Raw genomic sequence first — 16,188 nt, forward strand, 5'->3', positions numbered from 1 at the left:
AGTGCATTATGTATAATGCACAAATTTTAACGCTATTGATACAGGTGAAAGAAATTTGTCATGGAAAATGAAGAACGTATTAAGGGCACAATAAGTAGATTGTTAACAGGTGTTTTTTTATAGAGGCTGAGTAAAGGGGATCTGCTCTTATGTGCACACCCCCCTGGCTCCATTGGCTTAGCTTTCTGAGATGAGATGTTGTAAAAGCAGTTGCTAAATAGGGCTACATACCTAAAAAGCACTAGTATTCACAGCTGGGCATTAGTGATGTCAAGGGACCCACGAGAACAAGGACCTTATTATTTATTACGTTATGATTACTGTAAAGAGCTGCAAATATATTAAATGAGTTGCTCTTGAGTTACACATATACATTGTTCTTGGGCATTTAATAACTTGTTAAAAAGTAGATAGGAACTCCTAGGGGCTGATTTACTAATCCACGAACGGTCCGAAGGTGTCCAAATGCGTTTTTTTCGTAATGATCGGTATTTTGCGATTTTTTTCGTAGCCATTACGAATGTTTCGCAAAATGTCGCAACTTTTTCGTAGCGCTACGACTTGCGCGAAAAGTCGCGACTTTTTCACAGCTTTCGCGCCGAATACGAAAGTTTCGGATTCATTCAAGCTTCAGTATGGTGACTTTTCTTGGGCCAGGTTGGAGCTGCAGAGTGCCATTGAGTCCTATGGGAGGCTTCCAAAATCATGCTATGTCTGAAAGTTTCGCCCGCCGCTTACGAGCTCTCAATACGAAAAAGTTGCGACAAGATACGAGCAAATTGTAACGGCTACGAAAAAGTCGCGAATTTTCGCGCAAGTCGTAATGGTTACGAAAAAGTCATGACAATTTACGAAAAGTCATAACGGCGACGAAAAAATCGCAAAAAATACGAAAAAGTCGCAAAATGTTCGTTTTCCAATTCGGATTAGGGTTCGTGGGTTAGTAAATGTGCACCCTAGAGTAAAGCTTTATGCATGGTTCCATTACACCAGTTTATTTTAGTTTATTATATACGTGTAACGGGTCTAAGCATAACCCATACAGCAGGGACCCTCAACCTTTTATACCCGTGAGCCACATTTAAATGAAAAAAGTGTTCGGGAGCAACACAAGCATAAAAAATTTCATGGGCGTGCCCATAAGAGCTATGATTGGCTACCTAATAACTCCCATGTGGACTGGCAGCCTACAAAAGGCTCTTTTTGGCATTATACTTGGTTTGTATGCAACCAAAACTTGCCTCCTTCCCAGAAATTCAAAAATAAGCACCTGCTTTAAGACCACGGGGAGCAACATCCAAGGGGTTGGTGAGCAACATGTTGCTCATGAGCCACTGGTTGGGGACCACTGCCATACAGTATTGTGAAGCTTGCTAGAAGGGTATTAGGTCCCCTATCTTAGCAATACTGTTGCATTTTTTCAAATGTTTTAAGGTGTTTGATGCGCAAAATGTATTCTAAAGTAGGTCAATAATATACTTGATATTGCAGGTTATATATTAGGGATTCTGGGAGATGCAGTGCATAACCAATAATTTAAAAGGTTTAATGCCAAATCAGATGGCCCCTGCAGTGTCTGTGGGCTGCAGGTTGTGTCTTAAAAATAGAAAGGCTTCTGAGACTTTTCTTATCATTCTTCTTGGTATAGATGGGAATGGATCCAATCAGATACTGGGTGTATCAGTGCCTGACTTTTACTGAATAGCCTTGAAGAGAGGGGATTTAAATTGTGCCTGGGATATTAGTCTAAACTGAATGAAGTGGAGAGCGTGTGGTTCTCATTTATATCCCCCGAGTGATGAATGTGAAACTATATTTTTTTCTGAAGCAAAGGAAATGGGAAACCAACACAGATTTCTGACACATGAGAAATAGCTTATGAATTTAGATGATGGTTTGACAGAAATAAATTGTACATGTGTTCATTCATTTTAATAAAGCCAGGAAATGACATTCTGCATTTGCTTCTGAGGAGCATGCAATCCTAAAATTATTATCCCATAATAGTATCATTAACATTTGTAATGCTGGAGGCTTGGAGTGAATTTAGCAGACAAATCCAGATTAGAAACATACAAAACTTTAGAGATGTTTTAAAATGTAACCCGGTTCCAGTGAACTTAAACCCCACATTTAAAATACAGGGTTGTTTCCTGGGTAGCACTAGTGCACCAGTTAAATGGAATTCATAAGGTTATTTAGGTTAAAACTCTTCATATCTGCTAATTCTCACAGTTTTCTTACTGATGAACTAACCCCCATATGTAATAAAAGGCACTAAGTAAACCCAGGATGCAATAAACCTTACCAACCAACAAAATGTTGCATAATTACATTATTACATTATGATAGCCCGTTGTATTAATTAGTTTATGTGTTACTCTGTGTCTGCCAATAAATTATGTATGTACTTATATATAATATAATGTCTTTAATATATATATATATATAATTGAAATTATTATTATAAATTGACCAAAACGTTGATATTTGCACATTAAAGGCATTTTTTTATTTTTTTCTAAAGTCCTGTGAGTGTTGAGGTCTTTGTTGTCCACACACACACACACACACATATATATATATATATATATATAATCAAAAATATAGTTGCACACCAGGTATTGTTAGTAAGAAAAAAACTTAATTAGCATCATTAAAAAGAAAACAGGCCAACGTTTTGGTCCCCATCTCGGACCTTTGGTCTTGAGAAAAGGTCCTAGATGGGGACCGAAACGTCGCCTGTTTTCTTTTTAATGATGCTAATTAAAAGTTAAGTTTTTTTCTTACTAAAAATACCTTGTGTGCATCTGTATTTTTGATTTTGTGTATTGGTGGGCTTGGATAGCACCCAGGCTTAATGCTTTTTTGCTTTTTTGTTTTTTTGTTTGGTGTGCTTGAACTTTCAGACTTTATATATACAGTATATATATATATATATTCACGTCATGTGACTAAATAAAGTAAAGTCTCTTTGATTTCTTATGTAAAGTCCTGCGGGTGCGATACTTTCTCTCTCTCTCTCTCTCTCTCTCTCTCTATCTATATATATATATATAGATATGTGTGTGTGTATATGTATTATACATTTCATTTACATTTCTTGCATTGTAATGCAACAAGCTTTTAAGCTATTACTCTAATAATGTTCTTTTTTTTATTGTTAATTTGCTTTAACTAATCAGTTTTACTCTAGAAGTAGCCTACTTCATGCTGTAGTCTAGGTACATAACTCCAGGTTATGTTTTATCACCCATTTTAAACCCAGTCTTCTACCAAATCCAGCAGTGATTCCTGTGACAATCAATTCTGTATGTATGCCAATAAACAAAGCTTCCAATTTGTAACCATATCCAGGTTGTGCTTATTTTAATACTGTCAACAGATAAAGGTGCTGGTTAGGGAAGTATAAACGTTGCATTCTATGGGGTTATGTAATAAAAACTGCTAAGTTTGCTACAGATCTAATTACCTATAGCAGCCAATTAGCAAGTAGCATTTACTGGTCTCCTGTTTCAAATCATCTTGGGTGCTATGGGTTAATGCACCTGGGCAAACGTTGTGCCTTTTTTTTTATATAATATATGAAAGGATGCATGTATACAGTTGTTGAAAGAGACATCTGTCGATCAACCTTGATGTTTTAACAGAGTATGCATATATGTGACACACTGTAAAATAATCTAGTTTAGTACTTACTTCCTGATAAGTTAATATACTTTTTTCTATTTCTATCAGACAATAACAATCAAAAATGCCATTCTTCATGTACCATCTCACGGTGGAGAAAATGTTTCCTTCCTCTAGTCACATAGCATCTCATCTCTAGGCTCTGTTTTCTACTTGTTGTGGGTGGTTTCCCTAGTGTTTTTAATTTTAGTTAAAGAGTAGATAGAAAAATAAACCTTATTCTTCAGTTCTTGCACTCTGTTATGCCCCCAGGTGACACAGGTATCATCTAAATTTCAGCAACACTGTCAGTCTCTGGATCATGGAAACAAGGATTATACATACTAAATAAGTAAAGGGGATTTTGTACTGAATAATATTCCCAGAATATTGTATATATTAAGTAAGGTCTGTGCAGCTGAAAGCCTGCAGGCCGGAGGTGACTTTCCGAGAGATGTTCATGCCCCCACTATTTATACCCCCACTACATAGAGAAAAATAAATAATAGTATCCCTGCATGTAAAAGGTTCCACAGAACTGTATTAACTAATAGCCATAATTTTTGAGAGAAGAAGATATATGCTCATATGCCTCTGTGCATGTGTATAATGCATTGGCCATGGCCAAAAAGAAAGACTAATTTAAAAAGATAACTGTGCTAGTATCTTTATATGTATTTAAAGTCATGGAAAGGAGCAATACATTCCAAACGTCCATTACATAAATAATCTAAATTTATATTCTATGGACAAGATAAATAAAATGTGCTAAAAAAATGCAAAAATAAGCACAAAAGAACTATTAAAACCATGTTAAGGCAATTGATTGTGTAAAGGCTCTGTTTTCTTTTGGTGAAAAATTAATGGCTTTAAAACTTTAAAATGCACAAAAAGAAATGCATACATTTTTTCCTTGATTGACATTTATTATATTGCCATATTTAAGCCCTGAAGAAATATAGCACTGGTTTATGATGCTTCATACACAACTTATAAATATAAACAACCTTGTCACTAGATGCAACACTATATTTTCACTTATTCCTCCACTCTGAGCCAAATAATAATGGTAAATGTCAAAGTGTATAATGCAATAAAAATGCAGGTCATACTTGGACAAATAACATTCAAATTCCCCAGTGCAGATGTGCAGCTGAATAAATGCTGTGTCCTTTGCACTTTATATTAAAAAAATCCTTTTGCTAGCTCAGGTACACGTACTTCAGTACTTGGTTTGTATGTAGAGAGATGAGTTGCTTATTCTCAGAGCAGCCATGATGCTGGCCACTCCACAAACTAAGTAATTAAATTAATGGCACAGTATAATGAGTTGTCATCTCTAAGATCCTTATTGATGCCCATCTATTCTAGACATTCACTGCATTATTGCACAATATTATGGAAAGCTCTCTAGGAGGAATCAACAACACAATGACTGATGGAAATAAGAAGAATATTTTACATGCAGTATAGGAAGGGTACCCGTGACCCCTATTAACTTGCATTGCACACAGTTTAAAGCAATGCTTGTTAATGTCCTGGGTATTAAGGATTTGTTGGGGTGTAAGAGCACAGCACTGCCACAGAGCTCTAACACCACATACACAAAATGGCAAGAGCAAGGGGAGCAGCCGTGAGCTGAGGGGGGAGGGGAGATTAAATGCACCTTGGGGTGTCCCACTTTTAAGTCTGGCCCTGACCAGTTCCAATGGATTTCATGTTCCTAACACATTAAATAAATTATCCTGGATTGAACAGTAAATTAACTCTTACTTAACTCTTATTTTATTAGCTCAAATATAATGCTTACCTTTTTAGTAAATACTAAGGATGCACATCAAATGGATCTTTTAGTGACCCAACAACTTCTATCTATTGAGCCTCTTAATGGACTATAGTTAATTTACTAACACTGTTGCTGAAGTTACAAACTAAAAGCAAATATCTGAATGGATGCTAAGGGTTATGTAAAACCTGTGTTAGTATATCAACCCATATGTGTTGTTAAAGCATGCATTGTTACTGTAGACAAGAAAGCTAAGTAGTTGAGTAATTTAATAGTTAAAGCATTACAAATTAAATACTTATTGATTCATGCATCAGCCTGGTTATTAGAATATCTAAGAAATGGAAAGTCAGCTTTGCAAGATTGTTAAGAAGAGAAAGAAAAGGCACATCTTTTATATGATCTCAATGTGAATTATGCCCAGTGTAAGTGATGGCATCAAGATTTTTTCAGTCCACAGACACAATGATCCCCAGCCTCCCTGCTGAAAGAGCACACAATGTTAACCTTAATTATATTTCCTCTGGAAACCAAATAGTTCAACAGATTCTACTGGACATCTTGGGCATCAGTGTGTGCAATGATAAAGTATCTCTAGAATGTAATATTGTTATGAGGCATAGATGTAAAATGAAGACAGCCAGGGAAAAAAGGAAACTATGACTGTTCTGTTTACTTTATCTTATCATTATTCATTGCTTAATAAAAACCACTGAGGTTAGAGCTATTTTCTCAAACAGGATGCTGTATCATTTCTAATACCTTGTTCTTTGCATTAAATATATTTTTGTTGTGTATTGCAGCTAAATAATCAGTGGTTTTTGGATTACATTCTTTAGCCTTTAGCCAAGTCTTTTATGCTTGCATTTTCCCACATGACAGAATATTTGCTCAGGGGCTGAAGGGGTTGTTTACCTTTGTAAAATATTCACAAATCTAACAATTTGCATTAACAGAATCTTTGCCATATACACAGTTAACAAATATGTGCATGGTCAGTGACCCCTATAAACACTACAGTTGCTGTTTTTGCTTCCTTATATCATGTCACACATAGTACTGGCAGCAGACTTAACTCCGATTGGCTGTGTCTCCTGTCAGTCTGACACTGCTTCCTGTGTTTGTGACAGATCAGCTATTATCCTGGCTTTTGCATTGAAAACCCAGTGGGTCAGCATTAGTCTATAGGATAAACCCATGTAAATGGGACTTTTCTAAGAGCCTAAAGGAATTTTCTCCCAGAATCCTGTTATGACTTATTTGCACACGTATGAGGTGGTCTCCTCAACCCTTTTAGCTTGTTTGTGTATCCCCACTCCTGGCTCTACCTAAGCTGATCAGAAAACCTTGCACTACACTGATGAGCCCCAAGAAGGGTGAAACCTGTCTGTAGTTGGGAATCTGATCAGCTATTATCCTGGCTTTTGCATTGAAAACCCCAGTGGGTCAGCATTAGTCTATAGGATAAACCCATGTAAATGGGATTTTTCTAAGAGCCTAAAGGAATTTCTTCCCAGAATCCTGTTATGACTTATTGACAGAGTGTTGCAATACTAATATATAATATATTATATAAAATAATATAATATATATATTATATAATATAACAGCATGTTAGATTTGTGATATGCTGAGTCTGTTTGCCTATGCCATTGAAAAGGAGACATTAACCAATGACCTTTCAAATTATGCAACTGGTCCAATAGGAAAGAAGTAAGGGCAAATCCTGGACATGATGATCTAGGCATATAGGAGGTTCTCAGTGTGTCAGGTTCAAAAAAGGCCACTCCCATCCCTTCAGAAAACTGATCAGAGAGACAGAAGAAGGACTGATTTAACAGGTATAAACGGTAGATTTTACAGAGGCCTTATTAATTTTTTATGTAAAATAAATTTTCTAATATGCTAAGAGCATTGTTGGCGGTTTAATACGATTCGAACATTGAAGGTGTACAGCCCCTTTAATGTTATATAGTAATTTCGCACATCCACATCTTTTTAAAGTTGCACAAACTAGCAGATCCTAAGTACTAATTGTCCCACATTTCTATTGCTATTATTACTACCATCTGTTCCTAATTTTATGCCTCTTGGTTTGAGAAATTTTATTGCCCTGATAATGCCCGATTTTTTCCCCCTAACTGGGCTATATAATGTGGGGATTCTAAAAATAATACAGAAGGAATAAAGCAGACACTTTCTCTAACAGACAGGTCATTTTGTCCCCTGCTTTGGTGGTGCAATGTGTTGCTGACCACCAATGGTTCAACCCCACAGACACAATCCTTATTATGTTGGCAAGCTGGTCAAGAAGGAATTACATCAGCTGTACAGTATGTATTTGACTTTATTAAATGGGTTGAAGGCTCAACTCACTGGGTTTTACTGTCTTTTGTTGCATCTAAGCCAAGGCTGCAGTGATATGACACATGTTAGCTTGGTCAAGAGAAAGATTACCTTCAACTGGTAACATCATTAAAGACCTAGATGGAGGCAAATATTTCCAAACCTTGGTCTAAACTTGGGATATCATAAGCTGGAGCTCTACCCCAAATCCATGTACATCACAACATTTAGCACACATGTGTTCAGAGTTAAGAGGCTAGATTATCAGCTGCAATCACTTTTCAAAATGTTATTAGAGAAACACTGTCTATGATATCTTCTATAAAATCAGCCAACCATCTCCAGAACATTAATAAAGTCCACAATTTTCTTGAAGTTGTAACATACTGTGGCCATATTATACCTTTCCAGTGTGTCAGTAGCCCTGCAGTAACAAAAAAAAATGCTGTTTGCACCACTGAGCATCAAAAGTCTAGACTGACTAGTGACATCAAGTCTAGACTGACTAGTGACACGGTTATGTCTTATTCCAGTCATTAAAGGAGAAGGAAAGGCTAGTAAAGAGTTAATCTCAAGCTGCAGGCATACCTTCAGTTATAGGTAGTGCCCTTAAGTCTCCCCATATTTCTCCTGTTCAGATGATCAGAAGCCAAACAGTAAGGAAAAACGTTGAGCAGGGTAGAGAAGATTCCCATAATGCATCGCTCCTCCCCAGACTTGGTGACTTGGGACTGTAGGCGGTGCATGCACAGAAACAGGAGTCTCCCCCTAGCGTCCGGTTGCCATGGCAGTGGCAGCATGAGACACAGATGCTGGTAGGGGGAGAGGCAAGCGGAGCGGGTGGTGGCAGTGGACGCAGCTCCAGGCAGGTGCTGGGGAGGCACTGTGAAGCTAGAAGCCGGCGGTGCCGGTGGGTGCTAGAGGTGGTGCTGGACACAAGCCGAGCACACAAGCCGGCAAGATGATGCAAGCGGGGGGGGGTGCTAGTGGTGTAAACAGGACACAGCTGCTGGGGGGGAGACACAGAAGGGCGCAGGGGGGAGCGCGGCAGCGTATGGAGGATGTTGGGGACGCATGCGCAGTAAAGACAGTGAGGAAAGCGGAGTGGGCATCCCTTGTTAAAGATGGCGGTGCCGTTCACTGAAACAAGTATGTAGAATGTAGCAGGTGTATCTCTGTAAATCTTTCATTAGGCAAGCCAGGAATATAGTGTTTTTACACAGCAATAGGAGTACTATTTAATAGTGTGCTTAATAGATTTTGACTTTCCTTGTCCTTTAAGAAAGGATGTGGACATGGGAAGGGGAAATGAGGAATGGGAAAAGCAGAAAAAGTGTATTTTGTATATTGTGTGTAATTTACAACTTACATAGGCTTTATAGATGGGAGAATAAATTCCATACTTGCCCTAGGCCAGTGGTGAAGTTAAGCAGTTTATATAAACCATCAACAAAACTTAGGCTTACTCTCATGGAACATAAGGACTGACAACATGAATTCTGCAAGTTCCTTAGACAGTACAGAGCAACACCTCACTCCTCTGTTATTACACCACCTGCAACTGCAGTCTTTATCAGACAGTTGTGTATCAAACTCCCAAATTGATAATGGTGATCATAACTAAAGATGGGTAACAATAAATGTTAGTGATCAGACTCTTGTCATGAGGTTGAAACCTTATTTTCACCATATTCTCATATAAGTTATTCTCACCATATTATCCTGAACCCAAATCAAGGGTACCATGGTCACTGCTCAACAAAATGGCCACCAAGTAACTAGCAATGTATTCTACTTTAAGAGGCTTTAAGGCTATACATCTGAAGGAAGAGACCAAGCAGATTGTAATGATGATGATCTAAACTGGACACCAGTTGAAATTCAAACAACACTAACAATATGGGGCATATTTATTATGCTGTGTAAGAAACGGCGAGAATATTCGCCACACATCGCCAGGCTTCGCCGTGTAAAAATGGCGTAAAATCGGCGTAATTGTTTTACGCGTTTTTCTTTCACCGGAACTTATGGGAAATAATGGCGTAATATACCGCGTTCAGATGGCGATCTTTTCCATTTATTTTACACAGCTTTTTACTCCATTTTTTCGGCGAATTAGTTTTACACAGCATAATAAATACGCCCCCTGTAGAACCATCAAGCACCAACTGCACCAGGGAATTCACAGATAGCTCAATGCTATTCAAAAAAAGGACATAAGGGCCTGAATCATTGCTTGTACCATACAGATTTTGGCCAACATGGAATAAAGGACTTTGATCTTAAAAGACATTCTCCTGACTGGTGCTGTTCATTATGGACTTGGTAAATACTGTAACACATGATTACTGTTGACATTTGTACTGAATAATTGCAAATATTGGTGTGGAAGAAGTGTGCTGTTTCGCTTTGTTTTTACATCATGTGACAGCACTGAAGCTAAATGCATATGTGACAGATGAACAGTGTATTGGGAATTAGAAGGTGTAAAGCCCACTTTCAGCTCTTCCACCTAAGGATACACTTTCTACCTAAGGAAACACTAACAACTCAAGAATGTTGTTGTCTGGACTTTAATGGCCCTTTAACTTAGATTAACTTTTACATTTTTACATGATCTTCATGTAATTTTCAGCACACTATTAGTCATATTTGTAACAATAGATTTCTCACATCACGCAATTTAGGCAACATAATCCAGATTTGTAGAAATGAAAAGTGTAACTGTCCCGATCTTGCAGTAGCGAATGTTAGGGTACTGTTTGTGAAAATGAGTCTAAATATAGACATACGAATTGCAACAAATGTGGAGCCGCAATTGCAAATAATCTTTGTTAGTAATTTTACTGCAATTAGCAGCCAAATTGCAGCTGTATATTCATCAAGCCATATCAGTTTGTTTTTTTAAGTAAATTAGAAGATGATTCATGACTAAATGGGCATTTCTCTATTGTAATGGAGCGTAAATTAGGCACTAAGAAGTGTTTTATTTATTATCCTTTATTTATATAGAGCTGACATATTTACAAACCCATTTATATGTGTTCATCATTCTTATCCTTCCTCTATGTCAAGATGACAAAGATTTAGAGGAACCAGCCATAAAAGCTGGTTTGCGGGTTGGTCGGTTTACAAAAACTATTACATTTGCGTAATGGGAATTTTTTTTGTGCAAATTTTAACTAATCAAACCTAAATTAAACTTCCTGTGAATATTTAGAGACATACTGTATTTAACACTGACAGATGTGAAAAGGCAATTTACTCAGAAACAGATTATCTGAAAGCAGTTGCATAGTGAAGTGCTGCCTCTTTCTGAAAGTTTAGACTCAGGTACAATGACCTGAGAAAGCTGCCTACACACAAATATTACAGCTAAAAAATTACATCTATTAGTTCAAGAATAGAAATTTAAATGGTAGAATAAATCAAACCATCAAAAAATAATGATATTAACAGGGGCTAGGGGAGTGTGATTATGTTATTTGGTTTCCTATTCAGTAGGTAGATACAGAGCAACTAGTTATTTCCTATGCTCCCTTTAGTGGTCAGTATATATAGCCTACAAGCTTCTCACCTGAAATATTTAACCTTTCCTAAATGTCTCATCATCAGCATTCAAAGACATGATTCCTAGCTTCCTCCTTAATTAGAACTAAGTCCAGAATATTTATGTATTTAAATTACGCAGTAACAGATTTGCAGGGGAAGTATTTTTTTGTGTGTATGTCAATAAGATGGGAATAGTTGCCTTCTCCAGCCAGCCGTTCAAATTCATACTGATGCTGTCTTACATAGGTTAATGTAGGCTTAACTTAGCTTTTTTTCTTGATGGTTCCCTTTATTCACTGATATAAGAACACAGGGTGCAAAATGAAATTAATTATCATAATGTGGCTGATTTGTTAATTATTTCACAAATAATTTATTATTACATGGATTTTTTTTTTGTATACAGCTCTGAAGGAAACAAGTAAAGATTAGTAACCAAAGGAAACACATATATGACTATGTTGCATAAAAAAAACACACTGTGGCTCAGGGTTGGACTGGGGGGGGTGCAGGGCCCACTGGGGCTGCCACCCCAGGGGCCTTGCAGCTCCCAAAGGGCCCCTGCCACCTGCCCGACATCCTCCCCTGAGTGTGTGTAAGTGAAACGCATCAGGGGAGGGACACCGGCAGCCAGGGAGCACAGGAATCGGGTGTGGGTCACCGGGGCCCATTAGGTGCTGTGGCTCATTTACAACTATATACAAAACATTTATAAAATATATTGAAACTAACTATAGATTCATTATTGTACTAATAATTTAGCTCTACCCTCATCCCATGCAAAGCATCTTAACCTAGCAGAAGGATTAAAGGCATGACTTAGTAGAGTGTTTATATACCTCATAGAGAACTGGAAGCCAGGTTGCTGCTGGTTATTCCCTGTGAGAGCATCCAGAATTCTAATGATAGCTGCCTCTGTATCAGTTAAATATTCTATAATAGGCTGTCAGTATATGTTTTTTTAACAATAACAAGAAACTTAAAACTAACATAACATTGTATGAAGATTATTATCAGCTGGAATTGCTCTTTTTACAGCATGGGAGCAAAATGTTTCACTCATCATATCCTGAAATATAACATAATTCTTCCTATAATATAGACTGGTGTAACACCATGATGCAGTATGTTTTCAATTGAACACATTTTGAAAAAGAGAAGGCAAAAACATTAATCTCCAGAAATATTGACATTCTTAGAATTGTGTATGAAAAAGTAAAATGAAAACTTGACCTCACAGCAGCTGTTGCAATATTAATATTCTTTTGCACATTCTACACATAATAAATCCATAAATGGTGGGGATTTCTAAGTCCTCTAGCTTAAAGTGTGTTTTTTCTGAATAACCATAAAATTTTGTGAAACACTTAACTTTGGTTTTCGATTGTACAACTGGAAAGGGTAAAATAGTGTAAGGTTTCTAAGAACAGTATTCATGTAAACTAAAAATCTCATTTAAGCCAACATTTTTGCCAAACAGATTTTTTTTTATGTAAAAAAAAACATGTATTTCATCTTGGAGAACAAGAATAAACTCAAAATGTTATGAAACTTGCTTATTGAAACATTTGACACAATATTAGACTCAAACACCACTTATGATAAGTAAAAAATATTGTACATTTATTTTAATCCATTAAAAAACATGTAAAGGGTCTCTTGGTTTTTATTTAAATAGATTGAAATAAATGTACAATATATTTTACTTATCATGAGTGGTGTTTGAGTCTAATGTTGTGTGTAGTAGTTTTACCCCCTTTTGGTCACCAGGGGGAGCTTTGTCTCACACCACTACATATTTTTTGCCCATTTTTTACTTTTGAGTTCCGGGCATCCTCATTGTTCTGACATTTAATTGAAAAATTTGAATCTAAAAAGTCAAATAAAATTTAAATAAAACCATGAAAAAAACCCGAATGCACCAAGTTTGTATTCTACTCATCATTTTCAGTGGGTCTACAAACTCTCAAAAAAATTAGAAACATTTCAAAAACTTTGAGCTTAATAAATATAAAACATTCAAGTCTTGAATTTAGAGCAAAAAAAATGAAATCATGGCACAAATTTGAATCTGAATGTTGTGAAATCAGCCCTTTTTTTGATTGGTTTATATGTATATGTAACATATATATTTTCTGCTCTTTGAATGAGCCCCTTAGTGCTCTGGGGTCTAACTGAATGTGGAGAGTGTAGTGTCAGAGGGGTGCAAGGTAGCCCTGTCCTTAAGCAGGCAGATCAGTATTTATAGGGGCAAATGTAGATCTTTGTGATCTTTTTTGGACTGGAGAGAATAGCTGCATGGTGGAAAGTGCCCAGTTTGTTCTGCACTTGTTAAATGTTTTGTGTTGGGTGTGTTTTTTATGACCCACACCCCTTGAAAGAACCTATGTGCATTACAGGGTCAAAATCATTGCATCATATGCAGTAAAATATTTCCAAGTATGTATAAGATAGCAATAGCTTTATTAACCACACTGAAATTGGTGAGTCTTTTGTGTTTTGTTTGTCAGTTTTATGTGCCACAATTTAGCTTAAAAGAAGGCTAAACAAGCAAGTGTTTTAGACACTATACAATCCATTATGCCCTTTATACTTTACCAATCTTGTGGTTATTGTGAGAGCATTATCCAGCTAAAGTTTAGGAGTAGCAAGCAAAGTCAACATTTTTCTTTAAAGTTATACGTGCTTTTTTTTTTGCACACATTCCTTTTGATTCTTTTTGGATACATTTTTATCAATACTTTGAAGTTTTATGGGACTAAAAAGTAACACTTAAACAACTCATTTCATAGAGTTCCAACATAGGCTGACTATATACAGTTCTGTTCTGAAAGTTGAAATTTCGTAATTTGTACCAGTGTCAAAAAAAGGTTGCGTAAAAAAAAAAGTGCACAGTACCCGCATTTCATGAATTTTTCACTGTTTTTTCAAAATTTTTGGCAAAGCTAAACAGGACAAATTCATTCATCAATAGAGGTAAACCATAGAGATTATTCAAGGGCAACCAGCACATCCTTATTCATACCCTAAAAGAATTAGAATTAGCATCTCCCCCTTGTGAAACACAATATCCTTAATTTGTATTTAAGCATAGTGCCTTAATACCAGAAGTAGCACATAAAAAAGTCACTTATATAATAATCATAATACTCATCACTGAGCAGGAAATGTTTTCATAGCTGTAACACATTTGGGAGCAAAATATGGTATCCAAATCAAACTCATTTTACAGTTATATAAGTTATATGTGGCTATTTATGAACAATTCCCATTTAAATGACCATGTCTTATAATCACAGCTCTTTGACTTACAATTCACAGAGGTAAAACTTAAGCTAATTATAACTACCTTATTTCATTAGAATTCTGCTTATAATGACCTTTGTCCTCACAGAAAGTACAAAACAATTATTCACATTTTTATCAATCCTTTGAAAATCTAAAAGGATAAATCAAGACAGAAAAAAAATCAAAGCTAAAAGTTTGAAATAGCCATACAACACTTTACATTTCCTGCACTGAGATTTATCATCTGCAGTGATGAGCAAATCTTTCCCATTTCGGTGAAAAACTCTGGAAACAGCAGAAATGTTGCATGTAAAAAATAAATTGGCACGCACAACAATTTTTTGACACACAAAATTTTTTTGACAAGGGCGACAATTTTTGACATGCTGAATTTTTCTACAGCCAATGGTGAAACACTGAAGTTCGCTGTGAATCCATGTCTGACGTATTATTTTGCCCATCACTAACCATCTGTCATCTACCCCAGCAAAGAGCAAAAACATAGCAGTATACACTATAATAGCAGATAAGACCCAACTGCATTATCTGGTCTGCTCTCCAAAACTGCATCTTATCAAACCATTTATCTTAATATATTTCATAATAACAATGTCCCTTTATTTCATGATTTCTATTATAACATTTTCCTGACCATTTTATACAGTAAGAGATGTCAAACTTTTTTTTAAATATTTCCCATGGCCTTACCTCCTTTTTTGTGAATTCAGGGGGATGATCATTTTTGTCATCAATGACAATCGTTGCTGTGGCTGTTCCAATCAAACCAACATCCATACCAGCCATATCTTTGGCTTCAACTATCAGTTCATACTGAGGGGTGGAAAGAGTCTAAAGATAAAAAAATATGAAATAACATTGAGATCAACATGGCTTCTTAGCATAATATACTTTTTCATGTATTTTACTGTAAATAAAAGCAGGTACTACAGATTTCTTCATGGGGTTATATAATGAAGGTCAATGTAAAAAACTACAATAAGCCCAAATAAAACATCTACCACAATGTTTTACTGTCTGCTCCATCTGTATTTTATGTATGAAATATATCGTGAAGAGTTTAAAAATATAACAAAGTTCAAGGTAGGATAAAAAAAAATATTGCCCTTCAACAGTTTCCCTATCCTGGACCTTCCAAGTATAATGCAAAGGAAGTTTTAATTCTCACAACTAAAAATAAATACAAATTTATTTAAAAAAACAACACATTATTAGGGAATCAATATACCTAAAAAATTACCAAAAGCCAAAAATACTGATTCACTTGGAGCGGTGCGTGATTTACTAGAGGCACATTTATTTATGATTAAGTAGATTAAAGTTCTTTTTAATTTGTGTCTTTATATAAGCTTTTCAAATTTGTTTTTTTAAATAAATATGATCTAGCTCTAGTAGTCTATTTCTAGCTTACAGTATATATTTATTTGTTATATTTGTTAGTTTTAGTCTGTAATAATGTCATAATTATCTGTCTTGATGTCACTTTGGAATCAACAAAGCCAGTGCAGGTATTTTCACTCTACCTTATT

General features: G+C 36.0%; 1 protein-coding gene across 1 annotated transcript in view; it reads right to left on the reverse strand.

Moving 5' to 3' along the window:
* Nucleotides 1–16,188, reverse strand: part of cdh13 (cadherin 13) — a 512,601-nt gene that overhangs the window by 91,049 nt on the left and 405,364 nt on the right. The window contains 1 exon segment of the mRNA NM_001103078.1: nucleotides 15,350–15,490. Coding sequence (NP_001096548.1) covers nucleotides 15,350–15,490 — 141 coding nt within the window.

Source organism: Xenopus tropicalis, chromosome 4, assembly GCF_000004195.4.
Source record: "Xenopus tropicalis strain Nigerian chromosome 4, UCB_Xtro_10.0, whole genome shotgun sequence".
NCBI classification, from domain to species: Eukaryota; Metazoa; Chordata; class Amphibia; order Anura; family Pipidae; genus Xenopus; species Xenopus tropicalis.